The sequence below is a fragment of the Salvelinus alpinus genome, chromosome 33, assembly GCF_045679555.1.
Source record: "Salvelinus alpinus chromosome 33, SLU_Salpinus.1, whole genome shotgun sequence".
Taxonomy (NCBI): Eukaryota; Metazoa; Chordata; class Actinopteri; order Salmoniformes; family Salmonidae; genus Salvelinus; species Salvelinus alpinus.
Window position 1 is genome coordinate 15,439,012 of NC_092118.1, and position 20,660 is coordinate 15,459,671.

General features: G+C 48.2%; 1 protein-coding gene across 1 annotated transcript in view; it reads right to left on the minus strand.

Moving 5' to 3' along the window:
* The window catches only part of LOC139562766 (immunoglobulin superfamily DCC subclass member 4-like), a 73,433-nt gene that overhangs the window by 32,680 nt on the left and 20,093 nt on the right, over positions 1-20,660 (minus strand). Inside the window, exons 2-3 of the mRNA XM_071380766.1 lie at positions 7,471-7,785; positions 1,309-1,450 (exon numbers count right to left, since the gene is read on the minus strand). Of these exons, the coding sequence (XP_071236867.1) occupies positions 1,309-1,450; positions 7,471-7,785 (457 nt within the window). The remainder of the gene's footprint in view (positions 1-1,308; positions 1,451-7,470; positions 7,786-20,660) is intronic.

Consider the following 20,660-nt stretch of genomic DNA (forward strand, 5'->3'; position numbering starts at 1 on the left):
CTGTATACTGTATAAGTGTGTGTGTGCGATATGCATCTAAATCACTAACAAACAGCTGCCGGTCTTTCTATGATTGATAAGGACAGAGCAGGTGGGAAAAAAGTGCAACTTAAATTTAAAAAAGGGCCAAATCTCTCAAATGAGGGAGGAAAGGCCAGGGAGGAGGAGAGGAAAAGCCAGGGAGGAGGAGAGGAAAGGCCAGGGGGGAGGAGAGGAAAGGCCAGGGGGGAGGAGAGGAAAAGCCAGGGAGGAGGAGAGAGGAAAGCTAGGGAGGAGAGGAAAAGCCAGGGAGGAGGAGAGGAAAGCCAGGGAGGAGAGGAAAAGCCAGGGAGGAGAGGAAAAGCCAGGGAGGAGGAGAGAGGAAATGCCAGGGAGGAGGAGAGGAAAAGCCAGGGAGGAGGAGAGGAAAGGCCAGGGAGGAGGAGAGGAAAGGCCAGGGGGGAGGAGAGAGGAAATGCCAGGGAGGAGGAGAGGAAAAGCCAGGGAGGAGGAGAGGAAAGGCCAGGGGGGAGGAGAGGAAAAGCCAGGGAGGAGGAGAGAGGAAAGCTAGGGAGGAGAGGAAAAGCCAGGGAGGAGGAGAGGAAAGCCAGGGAGGAGAGGAAAAGCCAGGGAGGAGAGGAAAAGCCAGGGAGGAGGAGAGGAAAAGCCAGGGAGGAGAGGAAAAGCCAGGGAGGAGGAGAGGAAAGGCCAGGGGGAGGAGAGGAAAAGCCAGGGAGGAGGAGGGAAGGAACGGAGTCATGTGCAGTAGATTATGGGCATCTTTCCACCCAATTTGATTCAAAGCACATCAGTTCCCAGGCCCTGGACTAGCCTCAGCCTGTAGCCATGTGAAAGGGAGATGCAGGAGGGTATTTGGGAGTAGAACAAACAGAAGAGAGAAAGTGACCAGGCTGCACTTTGTGGCCCTGACCTTCAGCCTCTGGCTGACAGACAGAGAGGAAACCAACAGACCTGTGTCCATCCCTTATCTCTGAACTCTGCACTACTGAAAAAGACCAAAATGTACTCATTTCATTTAACTTCCTACCAAATTCTCAGGATATTCCCTGACTGCCATTATGCAATGAAGTAGAATGGTGGAGGGAGCACAGCCCTCACATGATCAGTGACAGCATGGACCTTAGAACAGATCCAGTCTCTGCTGGCCGGCTGGAGCTCTCTCAGGGGACAGCATTGGGACCAAGTCGAACAGACAATCACTTACTGCCAGGCTCTACTGGAGTGCATCACCGTGTGTGTGTGTGTGTGTGTGTGTGCGTGTGTGTGTGTGTGTGTGTGTGTGTGTGTGTGTGTGTATGCGTGTCTCACCTAAGCTGGCTGGGGATGGGTTCCTGGTCCTTCTCCCAAGTTATCCTTGGCGTGGGCACTCCGTCTATCTGGCACTCAAAGCGGGAAGCACCCCCCACGGGCACCACCTGGGCCTCTGGGTCCTGATGGAAACGAGACAGCGCTGGGAGTGAGGGAGATAGAGAGACAGACAGCAGGAGACAGGGAGAAAGAGAGAGCGAAAGAGACAGGGAGAGAGATGGAGTCAGCTAGTCCGTAGCCCACACGTAATAACTGTAGTTAACAGTAGGAGGCAGCAGTGAGTCTTGGAGCTGAGTCTTATAGGGCTGAGGGGGCCCCTGACCTCAGGCCAGACTGAGTTGGGGCATTATGGGGAACACAAGAGCTCGGACTACCTCATCAATCAGCTTCAGGGTTGCAAGCTGTTCTGTCCAGCCTGCAGTCCTAAAGAACTGAAGATACCAATCCAAGATTACCTTCAAATTGTATTCTCACCAAACCGCTGTGACAGACTAGACATAAAGCCATACATAAAGCACTTGAGGGAAAAGTCACATCCTTACATCCTGAAGTTGTCCCTAATTTCTCCATTGGACTGTAAAAGCCCAAGACATGCACTTAAAAATAAAATGTTGAACTGATTTGAAAATGTGACGCATTAGCCATGCTTCATAAAACATGTAAGGGCTAATCCTACCTAGCGACCAAACATAAATCTGTCACAACTACTTCTGAGCTGATTCTCACATGGCAAAGTTTTTCAGAAAGCCACATATTATTAGCTGACTAACAGCACAAATAAGCTCAGCACCTGTCATGGCAGAAACTAGTTGCTGTACACACACACACACACACACACACACACACACACACACACACACACACACACACACACACACACACACACACACACACACACACACACACACACACAGCGCCCAAATGGAGCAAAGTTTCTCAATGAGCACACAGAGCAGCGCTCCACAGAGCAGCTAGATAGATAACAGGTCATCCAATACTGTAAAGTAAGCTAGCACTTGTAACTGTTGTGGCCAACTGAGCTAATGATTAACTTACTGAGTGAATGGACCAGATGAAATAGATTACTGTATCTACTAAATCTGTTAGCATGTCTTGTGCTCTATATGAGTTCAATCCATAGCACGTTTATCTTTAGTCTCTCCCTTCTCTTTCTGTTCCTGTTCTCTCTATGCCAGCCCTGTCTTTCTCTCTCCTGTCCTCCTCTCTCTCCCTCTTTCTGTCTCTGCCCCATTCTTTGGCCCCTCAGCGATCAGATTGCAACTTTCTTCCCCTCCCCTTGTACTCTCCGACCACAACACATGGCTTCCCGTCTGTCGGCATGTCCACCAACTCCTCTCCTCCCCTCCTCCTCTACCGCGATTTACCTCTTTCTCCCCCTTCTCTCTCTTTAACTGACTCGCTCACTTTTTGGACAAAGTCGCATGAAGGGAGCATTCAGAACAGCCATGCACATGAAACACGTTTAGAGTATTAAAGACAAAGGACAGTCACTCATTTCTCTCATGTGATGTTGTTCTGCCTCCTAATTAGTGGTGGTAAAGACATGAGACAGACAGAAAGACAGACAGACATGGGCCTCTGCTCTCTCTGCTCAATGTCAATGGGCTCGTTGAGGCCCATTTCATGCAGGCCCCTGGCCCTGCCTGTCTCCAGCAGCCCATCCATCTCACAGCAGTAGCAGTCTACAGCACATTACATTTACCAGCTCCCTCCACAGACACCTTCTGAAGGACACACTTATTAGTCTCTCTCAGAACAGCCTCTGACTTCACCATCTCAAACTCCTCAGTCACCTCCCACCCAAATCTCCCACCTTCCCTTCCTCCCCAACGTATCCTCCCCATACTACTTCCTTCTCTTTTCACCAATCCTAACTCCTCAGCCATCTCCCTCCCTCCATCCATCTTAAAGTCCTCAGTCACCTTCTTCCCTCCCTCCCTCTCGGTCCTCACCTCCCTCCCTCATTGTCCCCTCGTTCCCCCCCAAACAAGGCATCCTCATAAATAGGCATGTGACAGCTGACAAAAGGAGGAACCTCCATAGAGGATACAGTCCCATTCTACACAAAGCTAATGACTGAATAAAGACTGCCACTTTTACAGAGGATAATGAAAGCAGCTCTACGGGAGAGTGAGGGGAGAGGAGAGAGGGGGGAGAGGGAGGAGAGGGGATAAGCCGGAGCTCTTGCTACCTTCTATCTATCTCTTTTTCCTTCCCTCCCTCTCTGTCCCACTCTTCATCCCTCTCTTGCTCTCCCCCTTTCCCCCTCTCTGTCCTCAGCCCACCAGTGTGGAGCCTACCTGTTCCCAAGACACCACCAGTGTGGAGCCTACCTGTTCCCAAGACACCACCGGTATGGAGCCTACCTGTTCCCAAGACACCACCAGTGTGGAGCCTACCTGTTCCCAAGACACCACCGGTATGGAGCCTACCTGTTCCCAAGACACCACCAGTGTGGAGCCTACCTGTTCCCAAGACACCACCGGTATGGAGCCTACCTGTTCCCAGGACACCACCGGTGTAGAGCCTACCTGTTCCCAAGACACCACCGGTGTGGAGCCTACCTGTTCCCAGGACACCACCGGTGTAGAGCCTACCTGTTCCCAAGACACCACCAGTGTGGAGCCTACCTGTTCCCAGGACACCACCAGTGTGGAGCCTACCTGTTCCCAGGACACCACCAGTGTGGAGCCTACCTGTTCCCAGGACACCACCGGTGTAGAGCCTACCTGTTCCCAAGACACCACCAGTGTGGAGCCTACCTGTTCCCAAGACACCACCGGTATGGAGCCTACCTGTTCCCAGGACACCACCGGTGTAGAGCCTACCTGTTCCCAAGACACCACCGGTGTGGAGCCTACCTGTTCCCAGGACACCACCGGTGTAGAGCCTACCTGTTCCCAAGACACCACCAGTGTGGAGCCTACCTGTTCCCAGGACACCACCAGTGTGGAGCCTACCTGTTCCCAGGACACCACCAGTGTGGAGCCTACCTGTTCCCAGGACACCACCGGTGTAGAGCCTACCTGTTCCCAAGACACCACCAGTGTGGAGCCTACCTGTTCCCAAGATACCACCGGTGTGGACAGGTAGAATGGCGTCGACAGAGATGGTCGCCTCGCTTCAGGTCCTTAGGAAACTATGCAGTAATTCGTTTTTTTAATGTATTATTACTTACATTGTTAGCCCAGAAAATCTCAAGTGTTATTACATACAGCCGGGAAGAACTAAAGGATATAAAAGCGACGTCAACTTACCATCATTACGACCAGGAATATGACTTTCCTGAAGCGGATCATTTGTTTGGACCTCCACCCTGGACATGGGATCTTATCCCAGAGGCCGACCCAAAACAACGCAGTCGCCGCAGGAGAGGCAGACAGAGAGGCCTACTGGTCAGACTCAGAAGGCGAGCACAACATCCACCGCTTCCGAGCATATTACTCGCCAACGTCCAATCTCTAGATAACAAGGTGGATGAAATTAGGGCACGAGTTGCCTTCCAGAGAGACATCAGAGATTGTAACATTCTCTGTTTCACGGAAACATGGCTCACTCGGGATATGTTGTCAGAGTCGGTACAGCCACCCGGTTTCTTCACGCATCGCGCCGACAGAAACAAACATCTCTCTGTTAAGAAGAAGGGCGGGGGTGTATGCCTTATGATTAACGACTCATGGTGTAATCACAACAGCATACAGGAACTCAAGTCATTTTGTTCACCTGACCTAGAGTTCCTTACAATGAAATGCCGACTGCATTATCTACCAAGAGAATTCTCTTCGATTATAGTCACAGCCGTGTATATCCCCCCCAAGCAGACACCTCGACGGCCCTGAAAGAACTTCACTGGACTCCATGTAAACTGGAAACAATATATCCTGAGGCTGAATTTATTGTAGCTGGGGATTTTAACAAATCTAATCTTAGAACAACGCTTCCTAAATTCTATCAGCATATCGAATGCGCGACACGAGCTGGTAGCATTCTGGACCATTGTTACTCTAACTTCCGCGATGCATACAAAGCCCTCCCCCGCCCTGCCTCCGGAAATTCTGACCATGACTCCATTTTGTTGCTCCCAGCTTATAGACAGAAACTAAAACAGGAAACGCCCGTGCTCAGGTCTATCCAATGCTGGTCTGACCAATCCGATTCCACGCTTCAAGATTGCTTCGATCACGTGGACTGGGAAATGGTAGCCTCAAACAACAACATAGACGTATACGCTGACTAAGTGAGCAAGTTTACTAGCAAGTGCATCGGTGATGTTGTACCCACTGTGACTATTAAAACCTTCGCTAACCAGAAACCGTGGATTGATGGCAGCATTTTCGCAAAACTGAAAATGCGAACCACAGCTTTTAATCATAGCAAGGCGACTGGAAACATGACCAAATACAAACAGTGTAGCTATTCCCTCCGCAAGGCAATCAAACAAGCAAAAGTGTCAGTATAGAGACAAAGTAGAGCTGTAATTCAACGGCTCAGACACGAGACGTATGTGGCAGGGTCTACAGTCAATCACGGATTACAAAAAGAAAACCAGCCCCGTCGCGGACATCAATGTCTTGCTCCCAGACAAATTAAACAACTTATTTGCTCACTTTGAGGACAATACAATGCCACTGACACGGCCCGCTACCAACGCCTGTGGGCTCTCCTTCACCGTGGCAAACGTGAGTAAAACATTTAAACGTGTTAACCTTCGCAAGGCTGCCAGCCCACAAGGCTGCCGGTGAGGGTAGGAAACAACATCTCCACCCTTCTGATCCTCAACACAGGGGCCCCACAAGGGTGCGTTCTCAGCCCTCTCCTGTACTCCCTGTTCACCCATGACTGCATGGCCATGCACGCTTCCAACTCAATCATCAAGTTTGCAGACAACGCTACAGTGGTAGGCTTGATTACCAACAATGACGAGATGGTCTACAAGGAGGAGGTGAGGGCCCTTAGAGTGTGGTGTCAGGAAAATAACCTTACACTCAACGTCAACAAAACAAAGGAGATGATCGTGGACTTCAGGAAACAGCAGAGGGACCATCCCCCCATCCACATTGACGGGACAGTAGTGGAGAAAGTTTTAAGTTCCTCGGCGTACACATCACAAACTGAAATGGTCCACCCACACAGACAGTGTGGTGAAGAAGGTGCAACAGCGCCTCTTCAACCTCAGGAGGCTGAAGAAACTTAGCTTGTCACCTAAAACTCACAAACTTCTACAGATGCACAATCGAGAGCATCCTGTCGTGCTGTATCACCGCCTGGTACGGAAAACTGCTCCGCCCTCAACCGTAAGGCTCTCCAGAGGGTAGTGAGGTCTGCACAACGCATCACCGGGGGCAAACTACCTGCCCTCCATGACACCTACACCACCCGATGTCACAGGAAGGCCAAAATGATCATCAAGGACAACAACTATCCGAGCCACTGCCTGTTCACCCCGCTATCATCCAGAAGGCGAGGTCAGTACAGGTGCATCAAAGCTGGGACCGAGAGACTGAAAAACAGCTTCTATCTCAAGGCCATCAGACTGTTAAACAACCATCCCTAACAGAGTGGCTGCTGCCAACATATAGACTCAAATCTCTGGCCACTTTAATAAATCAATTTAATAAAAGGTATCACTAGTCACTTTAAATAACGCCACTTTAATGTCTACATATCATACATTACTCATCTCATATGTATATACTGTACTCTATACCATCTACTGCATCTTGCCTATGCCGCACGGCCATCGCTCATCTATATATTTATATGTATATATTCTTATTCATCCCTTACATTTGTGTGTATACGGTAGTAGTTGTGAATTTGTTAGATATTACTGCATTGTCGGAACTAGAAGCACAAGCATTTCGCTACACTTGTATTAACATCTGCTAACCATGTGTATGTGACCAATAAAATGTCATTTGATTTGATACCTGTTCCCAGGACACCACCGGTGTGGCTGACCAGCCACACAATCAAACCCTTGTCTGAGACAGAGGAGAACCAAGCACGGAAATCCCCCTGATGAATGTGGCTATGCTCCTATGTGGGGACACCAGACCATCATGCCATTCCATGTGAGTCTGACCCTGGTGGAGTTGAGCGGGCACAGCCCCGCCCTGTCTGAGAAATAGTAATACTCACTGGCCAGGTGAACGGTGATGGTGCGGCTGGTCAGAGCTCCAAAAGGGCCGGCACTCACACAGCTGTAGCCCCCCTCCACCCCTTGAGGCGTCCGGCCATCCACAGAGGTGGGCAGCACCAGCAGTGAGCCGTTGGCCAGGGTCCTGAGGGAGTCACCCTCCAGTACGGGGAGCCCATCCTGCAGCCAGGTGACGTTGAGGGGCGTGTCCAAGGGCGTGGCCCCCAGGTGACAGTCCAGCAGCAGAGGCTGTCCCGGCTCCAGCACCACGAGGACAGGCCCCGCCCCACAGCTCAGCTCCACCGTCACAGGCTTCACTAGAGGGGGAGAGAAGGGGGGAGAGAGAGAGTTAGACTCCAAATCCTGACATGAGTGGTCTGAGATTAGTGTGCATGGGGAGAGAGGTCCGCGTGAGAGATGGAGAGAGATAAGGAATGAAGGGGCGAAATAAGGAAATGTCAAATTGCTACAAAACACGCAACACAACTGCTTATCTTTAGAATGCTTTAAGCTTCTTCCCTGTAGTTTGTACATTCCAGTGTTCATCTTTGGCTGTATGCATATCCCCGTTAACAGCGGCATAAGTGAACTTCACATCCTGTTGATCAACCTGTGTACTGTCAGGTTTACGGAGTTGTAATATGTCCAGAAAAGTGTTGGGCAAACAACAACCAAAAATCCTACATTTTGAAGTCAGAGACAATTCCCAGGTCGAAAAGTCCAAAAACACAGGATATTGCAAGCAACAGATGAGGATTTGTACAGCGCATTCAAAAAGTATTCAGACCCCTTCCCTTTTTCCACATTTTGTTACATTACAACCTTATTTTAAAATGTATTAAATAAAAAAAATTGAATCTACACACAATACCCCATAATGACAAAGCGAAAACTGTTTTTTAGAAATGTTTGCTAATTTATAAAAATAAAATAAAAACAAACATACTTAATTTACATAACTATTCAGACCCTTTGCTACGAGACTCAAAATTGAGCTCCGGTGCATGCTGTTTCCATTAATCATCCTTGATATGTTTCTACAACATGATTGGAGTCACTCTGACAGAGCTCCAGATCTCTGTGGAGATGGGAGAACCTTCCAGAAGAGAACCTTCTGCAGCACTCCACCAGTCAGGCCTTTATGGTATAGTGGCCAGACGGAAGCCACTCATCAGTAAAAAAGAGCACATGACAGCCCGCTTGGAGTTTGCCAAAAGGCACCTAACGGACTCTCAGACCATGAGAAACAAGATTCTCTGGTCTGATGAAACCAAGATTGAACTCATCGGCCTGAATGCGTGGAGGAAACCTGGCACCATCCCTACTGTGAAACATGGTGGTGGCAGCATCATGCTGTGGGGATGTTTTTCAGCGGCAGGGATTGGAAGACTAGTCAGGATTGAGGGAAAGATGAACGAAGCAAAGTACAGAGAGATCTTTGATGAAAACCTGCTCCAGAGTGCTCAGCACTTCAGAAGGTTCACCTTCCAACAGGACAACGACCCTAAGCACACAGCCAAGACAACACAGGAGTAGCTTCAGGACAAGTCTCTGAATGTCCTTGAGTGGCCCAGCCAGAGCCTGGACTTGAACCTGATCGAATATCTCTGCACCACTCCCCATCCAACCTGACAGAGCTTGAGAGGATCTGCAGAGAAGAACGTGAAAAACTCCCCGAAAACAGGTGTACCAAGCTTGTAGCGTCATACCTAAGAAGACTCGAGGCTGTAATCACTGCCAAATGCGTTTCAACAAAGTACAGAGTAAAAAGTCTGAATACCTATGTAAAATGTGATATTTCAGTTTTTGTATCTATTGTTCTGTATAGTTGGAGTCAGTGGATCTCCTTCTGTTGTCTGGCTGAAAAGCCACGATCAAAGTACTATATAGAACTGTCTCGTAGTGAACATACTGTTCATGTCAAGAGATCCATGTGGCTAGCCATACAGGAACATAAGTGAACATGCACATGTCACTCGCACACTTGCATGTACACCCCCCCCCCCACACACACACACACACACCCACACACAGTAGTGCTCCGGGGTGGGTTTCGCTCTGGTTCTGTTTTGAGCGAGGCCTTGGATTAATTAACTTAATGGGAGATGGAATTGTTTCCTTGATTAAATGGGGGCTGACCCTCCACCCCTGTCTCAGAGCAGGGTAATGCTCTCAAAGCCTCCACTACACCCTGGCATACATCTGCCACACTAACACAACACACACAAAGCTCCATTGTCCCTATTTGTGGGCATATGTTTTTTGTTGTGTGTGAGAGAGAGAAAGAGATAGCGCCTGAAAGCAGCAGTGTGCTGTTCTGTTATCCAGAGGTGTCCCTGGGATGAACAAACACATCAGAGGAGTTGGCTTACTTTTCCTCAGCTAATAAACGAGAGCTGCCTGCTGTATGTCTGCTGTAGCCAAGGCACACTCAGTCACCCCAGCTCACCTCCACTGCTCCTCTCTCTTCTCCTCCATTTACACTAATTAGGTCTTATTAAGTCATTAAACTGTTTGCTGCCATTTCCCTGCTGCCTGCCAGAGGTTTTACTGGATCATTCTGTGTGGAAGCCATTACCCCACATACACACAAGGACCCACACTACCACCTCCAGCTACATTAATCACATCAACCATCCTCACACACACAGAGTTATCATCACTCAGAGATGTTATGCTTGTCCAGTACGGATGGCGAGTAGGGGGGCTATGGGGTATCCATCTGAGCATGTGCAGTAGAGTCGGGGCTAAGGGGGCTGGGGTACACTCCAGAAGACCCCTGCTGGGCATTCATACTGAGCCATGGTGAATGGACAACATGGCAGGGAGCTTCTAGCTTACACGCACACACCATTGATTTCAAAGTTTAACAAACTATACAACTTTGTACAATACTAATTTAAACAAATTCAACATAAATATTTACCCCCAAAAATGTTTTTTTTTGCTTTGGGAGGGTTGTGACTCTTTTTTATTGGGCACAGGGTAGGAGGGTAGTGCGTTTCTTTCCCTGGTTAACATTGCTCTTTTGCAGGTTTTACTATATAATGTATATCAATTCCATCCTAGCCACATTCCCTCATCTGCTTGCATGCTCCTCCCCTATATCAAGGTGCATTGGTACTTCCCTTATGCACTATGCTTATCCACATGCTATTTTTTACGATACCAAAGGTCAGTATAGTCTACCAGTCTGTCTATCCTGCCCTCTATCCATCATTCATAGTGACAATAGTGGTAGTTGGATCGTTTTGTCCAGAACTGCAATAGGCTAACTAGCAATCATACCAGGCATTCAAAGCTGCATACATTTTCCATGTGAATCCACAAGCACAAATAGGAATAGTTGATAGGCAGCGGAGAGGCCAGGTGCATCATTGAGCATGAAAGAACAGTAGACATGAGACACGCAGCTCAAAAAGACCCGCTATTGATCTTGTTAAGGGACAACACAATTATCCTAGACTAGCTAGCCTACAACACCACCATGTAATGATTAATTGCACTACTGTTTTCAAGCGAGTACAACATTCGAATCTAGGCTTCAGTGAAAATTGTAATTTGAATACGGCGCAAAAGCCCAGTGATTTGAATGTTTCATTCCATTTGGATCAGTTGTGGGTCTACTCGACAGTTTATAAGGTCTAGAAAGGCACAGTAGCAGGTCCGTCTTGCTGTATTTTTACTTCTGATACTGAGAAGCTCTGTCTGTTGCGGATCATCATTCAGCCAAATCGTCATACAATAATGTGGCCACATGCTCCCTGCAGACCCAGTTATTCAGGAACGTTTAACACGCGCTCTTCCTCCTCTCCAATCCGGGCGGCTATTCCTTAAACACCTATAATTTAACGCCTTAATATAGCCTACATATTTGTAATTTAACTTTTAAAATGTATAACCTTTTATATGTGTCATAAACACAACCAGTCACAATGTATTCATCTGATTAGGATACTTCAGAAGTCTCCTGCAGGCATGCGGTCGTTCGTCCAAAATAGAATTCCAGCATCCTCAAAATCGCTTGACATTAACCAGTTTTCCATCCAAACTTTTTATGCGAGTAAAGTTGCTACATGTCGGATAAAAAATTACAGGCCTGGTGGAAACAGCTAATTTGTTGGTAAACTTTCAAATGTTGACAAAACCAAATATGCTAGACAAGGTGGGATATTTTTGTGTCCCAAAAAATATGAATGTCACTGGAAACGCATTTATGCGCAAATATTGATATAAAAACCATCATATCTAATGTAAACTTGGAGTCACGCGATGATATGGTGTGTGGTCCTCCCACTACGACTCGGGAAACCATGCAGTTTATTAAACTACAGATTAAATAAATTATGATGAATTTCACAGGGTGGTGAAAGTGCAAGGTGATGAGCTTGATGCTCCTTTCAATGCTAAATATCGAGGGTCTTATTCTGGTGACATGATTATCGACAATAATTATCGAAATTATTTAGCACTTTTGTCAATAATAATCTCATCATGTAGACTATACACGCACTCTATTTCTGAGCTGTTGGCTAGAGCGCATGTGCCAATACCAGATTGGGCAGATTCGCTATACATACGGAACATTTTTAGCGACAAAACCCTAAAGTAGGCGGAGCGTTAATAATGCATTGGAAACCCATTTAACTTCAATTTTTTTATTCAGTATATGGGAATTTAACCACAAACGTTTTTTATGTGCACTATGTATTTACGCACATACCTTTATCCGCAACAAGTCAATTTGATGGAAACAACTCTGATGGGGGAAATGAGCATATTGTTATTATGCGGATTTGAGAAAATTAACATTAAAATCTGTCGCCAATTGGATGGAAACCAAGTTATAGACACCTTAAAGACTCTGACAAGTGCGCTAGTCGTGCAGGCATAATCGAAGTGACATCATTGTTCACCAGCAGACAAGCCAAAACAAGTTTGTAAGAATTGTACTTAAACTCCCCCCTCATACTCATCTGGAGGTCGAGCATTTTAAGTAGCTAGGCTGGCCATCTGTGGACAAAAGAGTAGTATTAATTCAACTTGGTCTGGTCCCCAGAATTATCATGGAGAGAGTTCAGTACAGTGCAGTAGAGTAGAGTACAGTATAGTTCAGTACAGTAGAATATACTGTACCTATTATAGGTTCAGATTTGGTCCAGTCCGGTTTGTCTGTAGACATTAACAGGGTGGACTGATCAAATTTCAACTACACGACCAAAAGTATGTGGACACCTGCTCATTAAACATATCATTCTGAAATCATGGGCATTAATATGGAGTTGGTCCCCCCTTTGCTGCTATGACAGCCTCCACTCTTCTGGAAAGGCTTTCCACTAGATGTTGGAACATTGTTGCTGGGACTTGCTTCCATTCAGCCACAAGAACATTAGTGAGGTCGGGCACTGATGTTGGCCGACTAGGCCTGGCTCGCAGTCGGCATTCCAATTCATCCCAAAGGTGTTCGATGGGCTTGAGGCTCTGTGCAGGCCAGTCAAGTTCTTCCACACCGATCTCGAACAAAACATTTCTGTATGGACCTTGCTTTGTGCACGAGGGCATTGTCATGCTGAAACAGGAAAGGGCTTTACCCAAACTGTTGCCACAAAGTTGGAAGCACAGAATTGTGTCGAATTTCATTGTATGCTGTAGTGTTAAGATTTCCCTCCACTGGAACTAAGTGACCTAGACCAAACCATGAAAAACAACTCCAGACCATTATTCCTCCTCCACCAAACTTTACAGTTGGCACTATGAATTGGGGCAGGTAGCGTTCTCCTGGCATCCGCCAAACCCAGACTCGTCCGTTGGACTGCCAGATGGGGAAACGGGATTCATCACTCCAGAGAACGCGTTTCCACTGCTCCAGAGTCCAATAGCGGCGAGCTTTACACCACTCCAGCCGACGCTTTACATTGCGCATGGGGATCTTAAGCTTGTGTGCGGCTGCTCGGCCATGGAAACCCATTTCATGAAGCTCCTGATGAACAGTTATTGTGCTGACTTTGCTTCCAGAGGCAGTTTGGAACTCAGTAGTGAGTGTTGCAACCGAGGATAGACAATTTTTACCCGCTATGCGCTTCAGCACTAGGCGGCCCCGTTCTGTGAGCTTGTGTGACCTACCAATTCGCGGCTGAGCAATTGTTGCTCCTAGATGCCATTGGACTCTGGAGCAGTGGAAATGCGTTCTCTGAAGTGATGAATCACAGCATTTATAGTTGACTGGGACAGCTCTAGCAGGGCAGAAATTTGACGAACTGACTTGTTGGAAAGGTGGCATCCTATGACCGTGCCACGTTGAAAGTCACTGAGCTCTTCAGTAAGGCGATTCTACTGGCAATGTTTGTCTATGGAGATCGCATGGCTGTGTGCTTGGTTTTATACACCTGTCAGAAACAGGTGTGGCTAAAATAGCCGAATCCACTAATTTGAAGGGTTGTCCACATACTTTTATATTTATAGAGTACTTTTCAACATCCATGGTCGATGCTCAGTGGGTGAGAATGCTAGTTAGAGTAAGTGGAAAGAGAGGGGGCTCATGTGTCAGTAAGAGCTGGGAGAAGTGACATTAACTGGAGGGGAGAGAGAAAGGGAGGTTGTCCAGACTCATACTGTTTTAACACTCTTGGTTTGACTGCCAGACAACAGAAACACAAAGAAAACAGTTATGAGCTGAACATAACAGTATGCCAGTGGAAGGGAGAACAGTAGCAGGTGACCCAACTGTGGTTTGTCACCATTATGATTTCCGATTGTAGCAATTACAGATTATTTGGTAATTCCTTTAAAATTCGTAATTCCGTTACCAAATTGGTAATCACTTATGGTAGCTCTACCATTACGTGTTACTTCTGTGTACTTTCATTATCCTCCCTCCTGAGCATGGGCCCTCAGATCATCAAAAAGTTCTACAGCTGCACCACTGAGAGTATCTTGATTGGTTGCATAACCAATTGGTATGGCAACTGCTGTGCATCTGACCGCAAAGCGCTAAGTGCTTCCGTGGGAAGATGGTGGTGGGAGTGCTGCAATTTAGCGCTACAGACGGCTATATGCCCACGCTACAGACAGCTACATCAGTCTGCTAGTAAAGGACTAGTAAAGGCCCAGTGCACAATTATTTTTATTCATAAAAAAAATATTCCTGATTTTTTAGGGGGTGCTGCAACACCCTCAGCACCCCACGGCTATGACAGAGGGTAGTGCGTACGGCCCGGTACACTGGGGCAGAGCTCCCCTGCCATCCAGGCCCTAAACTTGTCAAAGAGTCCAGCCACCCAAGTCATAGATTGTTCTCTCTGCTACCTCATGGCCAGCGGTACAGAAGTCTGGAACCAACCGGACTCTGAACAGCTTCTATCCCGAACCCATAACACTGCTAAATAGTTGACCAAATAGCAACCTGGACTATCTGCATTGACCCCCCCTTTGTACTTACTCTTTTGACTCAACACGTACGCTGCTGCTACTGCTTATTATTATTATTATATCCTGTTGCCTCGTCACTTTACCCCTAACCTATATGTACATACAGTGCCTTCAGACAGTATTCACACCGGGAAATAGAAAGAGTGGGAAATACAACATGGATTCACTACACAGTTTATAATTACATTAATTGAAATGCTAATCCTTTGCACATGAACGGCCGCTCATTCGAGAATATATGCAATGTATATTTACGCCCGTATGTTCTCTCTTGGAATCATTGGGTTCATCAGAGTCTCTGGTTAACTTTCATTGAAGTCATAAAATCTTCGTGGTTGTATGTAGTTAGAATGGATACTTCAGATGCGTCGGCGGTTGTCTGTATTCTCGTCCTAGGTTTACATAATTTCTAGCTGCAGACTAGTAATTCGTGTCCAAGATTTGCTCTTATTCTGTAGGAATCGATAGTCTCCGAGTTTAACCATTTCCAGCCATGTAACCGATGCTCCACGTGGTATAGTCTTGTCCTTTGGTAGAGTTGTAGTTTAAACCACTTCACACACCAGCATCACCCGGCATGTTTTGGTCTTAGAAATTCAACCATCTGCAACTTTAGCTTACACCAGGGTTTGAATTTCATCAGGAGTGGGTTTTATGCGTTTCAGTAGAAAAGGGCAGGCCATGATGCCGACATAATGTCTATGGTCACGTGGGCGTGGCCACTGACTAGTTAATCTTTATATGAAAATCCATACACTCATTTAGAAGTTTAACATCACATTACATGTTTAATCACATACGTTTCACAATATTTAGATGTAAACCTGACAGCTGGGAAATGTACACATTAAGAGATACAGTTATGCGTGTTTCCTGTCTTTCATGAGTTCACCAAATGAAACACAATCGTCATAACTGTCCCTTAAGTGTCCACGGATCATTCCCACATTCTCAAAAGTAGAAAGAATGTTTAATTCCATTTTGGGGATTTAGGAGTTTGGCCAAGTGAAGTTCTTTGTTCTCTCTCTGAATACTGCATGGTAGTTTCTATCCGATATTTATGACCTGAGCTACTAAACCTGGTTTAGGAGAAAGAGTGAGAGAGGGCCACGATCTACATCCAGAAAGGGACATGTCATGACACTACACACAATCCGCCAAAATGTCAAAGTGGAATTATGTTTTTAGAATCTTTTTCAAATGAATTAAAAATGAAAAGCTGAAATGTCTCGAGTCAATCAGTATTCATCTCCTTTGTTAAGGCAAGCCTAAATAAGTTCAGGATTAAAAATATGCTTAACAAGTCACATAATAAGTTGCATGGAGTCACTCTGTGTGCAGTAATAGTGTTTAACAATTTTTTTAAATGACTACCGCATCTCTGTACCCCACACATACAGTAAGGTCCCTCAGTCGAGCAGAAACTGTCTGCATCTGGGTCTTCTCCTGAGCCTTGACTGTATGAACTGGCCATGACAGACCAAGCAGACTTGGACCAGTTCCGCAACGCCGTCTCCTCCCAAGGAGCCACGTTTGGAAGGCACAAGGAGTTCCTTCGTGGTCTTATGGAAGGGTTCCAGACTGTGGCCGAATGCCATGACCGAGCGTTGAACACTTTGCTGGAGCAATTCCACAGGTTGTCTGTCAGGCAACCTACAACGACGGTAACCTCCCAGCCCCTCAGTAACCCGGCTATTAGCAGCACGGCCTCTCCGGCCACCCCGGTTTCTCGAGAGCCCCTCTTACCTCCCCCGGAACGCTTTGCTGGAGAGTCGGGAACCTGTCGGGCGTTTCTTGTGCAGTGTTCTCTCATCATCGAGATGCAGGCCTCCTTCCCCCCGGACCGCTCGAATATAGCGTACCTCATCACTATGTTGTCCGGGATGGCTCTCGCCTGGGTTACGGCTGTGTGGGAACAATAGTCGGCCGTATGCTTCAGTCTGGAGGAGCTCGTGGCGGAGGTGAAGAAGGTTTTTGATTCCCCATGGTCCGGGAAAGAGACTGCCTGGAAGTTACTGCAGCTTCATCAAGACTCCCGCAGTGTGGCAGACTATGCAGTGGATTTGCGCACGTTGGCAGCTGAGAGTGCCTGGAACCCGGATTCGCTGTTCGACACATTCCTGCACGGAGTATCGGAGGAGGTTAAGGATGAACTAGCAGCCTAGGAACTACCGACGGATCTTGACTCCTTGCCTTGACCATCCGGATCAATGGGTGGCTACGGGAACGCAGGAAGGAGAGGGGCGCTGATTCCACACGCCCGCCCAAGGATTCTACCTCGTCTCTGAGGCATCCCAGAAGTCCTCGACGTCTCCGTTGCCGAGAGGATCCGAGGCTACTCGAGTTCCCCTCCAGAGTCTCCGAAGTCTGCCGAATCACCTCTTCCACAGCTGATGCAACTAGGCAGAGCTAGGCTGTCCCCAGCCGAACGTCTACACCGGCTTCACACGAAGAGTTGCCTGTATTGATGGAATACTGGTCATTTTGTGTCCTCTTGTCCACTAAAAGACCAGGCTCACCAGTAGGGGTGAGTACTCTGGTGGGCCATACGGAGAACTTTTCCTCTCCCCTTACTCGCACGACTTTCCACGCCATCCTGCTGTGGGGGAACCAGTCGAAATTTCTCCGGGTACTCATCGACTCTGGGGCCAATGAGAGTTTTATGGACGCTACCCTGGCATCCAAGTTGGGCATCCCCACTCAGCCCTTCTCCATTCCCATAGACGTTAGAGCACTGGATGGGCGCTCTACAGGCCGGGTCACCCACAATACCACTTCCATCAACGTACGAGTGTCAGGGAACCACAGCAAGGCTATCCGATTCATGATAATTAAGTCTCCCGTGGTATTGGGATTCTCTTGGCTCCAGCGACACAATCCCCTTATTGACTGGACTGATGGTGCCATCATGGGCTGGAGCCCGTTCTGCCACGCCCATTGCCTGAAGTCATCACAGCCTACCCTGGGACGTCTTCCGGTGGGCTCGGAAGTTGCCCCGGACCTCTCTGCCATTCCTGCGGAGGATCGGGACCACCGAGAGGTTTTCAGTAAGGCCCGGGCCACTTCACTTCCTCCACACTGACCATATGACTGCGGGATCGACCCTCTCCCAGGTACCACACTGCCCCGCGAAAGACTGTACTCTCTGTCGGGTCCGGAGACCAAGGCTATGGAGACGTACATTGAGGACTCCCTAGCTGCAAGGCGTATCTTCCTTCTGCCTCCCCCGCCGGCGCATGGTTCTTCTTTGTGGAGAAGAAGGACAAAACCCTGCGGCCGTGCATCGACTACCGGGGCCTCAATGACATCACGGTGAAGAACTGCTACCCGCTACCACCCATCACCTTGACCTTCGAACAGCTCCAGGGGGCCACTGTTTTCTCCAAGTTGGACCTGCGGAACTCCTACCACCTGGTGAGGATACAGGGGTGGGGGGGGTAAGCGCGACTAGAAGACTGCCTTCCACACGGCCAGCAGTAACTATGACTATCTGGTCATGCCATTTGGCCTTAACAATGCCCCAGCAGTGTTCCAGGCCCTGGTCAATGACATTCTCCACAACATGAACCGGTTCGTCTTCGTCAACCTCGACGCCATCCTCGTTTTCTTCCACTCAGCCCAAGAACACAAGTTCCACGTCCGACAGGTCCTCCAGCGCCTCGTGGAGAACCAGCTTTTTGTGAAAGAGGAGAAATGCGAATTCCATCGCTCCACCATCCCCTTCCTTGGTTACATCATCGCTGCAGGGTATGTACAAATGGATCCTGGGAAGGTGAGAGCGACGGTGGATTGGCCCCAGCCTTCGAGTGCAGCTACAATGTTTCCTGGGATTTGCCAACTTTTATTGTCACTTTATCTCCCAAGGTTCCGTTCACGTGGTCCCCAGCTGTTGACCGGGCGTTCCGTGACCTCAAGCATCGCTTCACCACAGCTTCCACATTAGTTCATCCTGACCCGTCCCGTCAGTTCGTGGTGGAGGCCGATGCTTCGGATGTTGGATTTGGGGCTGTTCTGTCCCATCACCTCAAGGCCATGGAGAGGAATTCCGATGTTGGAAATCGTGAGCTTCTCGCGGTGAAGATGGCTTTGGAGGAGTTGGAGGGGAAAGAACATCCATTCCTTGTATGGACGGATCACAAGAACCTGGAATATCTCCACACCACCAAGTGTCTCAATACCAGTCAAGCTAAGTGGGCCCTGCTTTTCACCCGGTTTAACTTCTCCCTCTCCTACCAACCGGGATCCAAGAATATCAAGCCGGATGCGCTGGGCGCAGCGTTCCCAGCCGAACACCAGATAACCGGATGTTTGTTCCTGACGCTGTCCACTCCTCGGTTCTAGAGTGGGCCCACTCTTCCAGGCTTGCCTGCCTCCCGGGCTCCCATTGGACCCTGGCCTTTGTGCGGCAACACTTTTGGTGGCCGACCATGGTCTTGGACGTCTCCACGTTTGTCGCCACCTGCATGGTCTTTGCGCAGAACAACACTCCTCGGCAACACCGCCATTCTGTCAGTAGTGGACCGGTTTTCCAAAACCGCCCACTTCATTCTTCTCCCCAAGCTACCCTCTGCCAAAGAGACGGCCCAGCTCATGGTGCAGCACATCTTCCGGGTCCATGGACATGGTCTCCGACCTGGGTCCTCAGTTCTAGTCCCGGTTCTGGAAGGCATTCTGCACGCTCATTGGGTTGTCAGCCAACCTGTCCTCCGGGTTCCACCCTCAGTCCAACGGCCAGTCGGAGTGAGCCAATTAAGACCTGAAGATGACTCTTCGCTGCCTTGTCTCCACCAACCCCACCACCTGTAGCCAGCAACTCGCGTGGGTTGAATACACCCGCAACACCCTCCCCTGCTCTGCCACTGGGCTTTCACCTTTCAAGTGTTCCCTGGGTTATCAGCCCCCGCTCTTCCCGGAGCAAGAGGTGGGCATACCGTCGGCCCAGATGTTTGTCCACCGCCGTACCTGGGAGAGAGCCCGGTCGGCTCTTCTCAAGACCACCTGCAGGTATTGACGACAAGCGGAACACCACCGGACTCCGGCTCCCTGGTATTGTATCGGGCAGAGGGTAAGGCTTGAGACCTGCCCCTCTGGGTGGAGTCCCGCAAACTTTCCTCCCATTTTAAATCGGCCATTTCCCCATCTCCAAGATTATTAGCCTCTCTGCTGTCCGTCTTCTGTTGCCCCATACCCTCCGTATACATACCACTTTTCATGTGTCTAGAATTAAACCTACAGTTGAAGTCGGAAGTTTACATACACCTTAGCCAAATACATTTAAACTCAGTTTTTCACAATTCCTGACATTTAATCCTAGTAAAAACTGTCTTAGGTCAGTTAGGATAACCACTTTATTTTAAGAATGTGAAATGTCAGAATAGTTGTAGAGAGAATGATTTATTTCAGCTTTTAGTTATTTCATCACATTCCCAGTGGGTCAGAAGTTTACATACACTCAATTAGTATTTGGTAGCATTGCCTTTAAATTGTTTAACATGGGTCAAACATTTAGAGTAGCCTTCCACAAGCTTCCCACAATAAGTTGAGTGAATTTTGGCCCATTCCTCCTGACAGAGCTGGTGTAACTGAGTCAGGTTTGTAGGCCTCCTTGCTCGCACAAACTTTTTCAGTTCTGCCATCAAATTTTCTATAGGATTGAGGTCAGGGCTTTGTGATGGCCGTTCCAATACCTTCCCTTTGTTGTCCAGCCATTTTGCCACAACTTTGGAAGTATGCTTGTGGTCATTGTCCATTTGGAAGACCCATT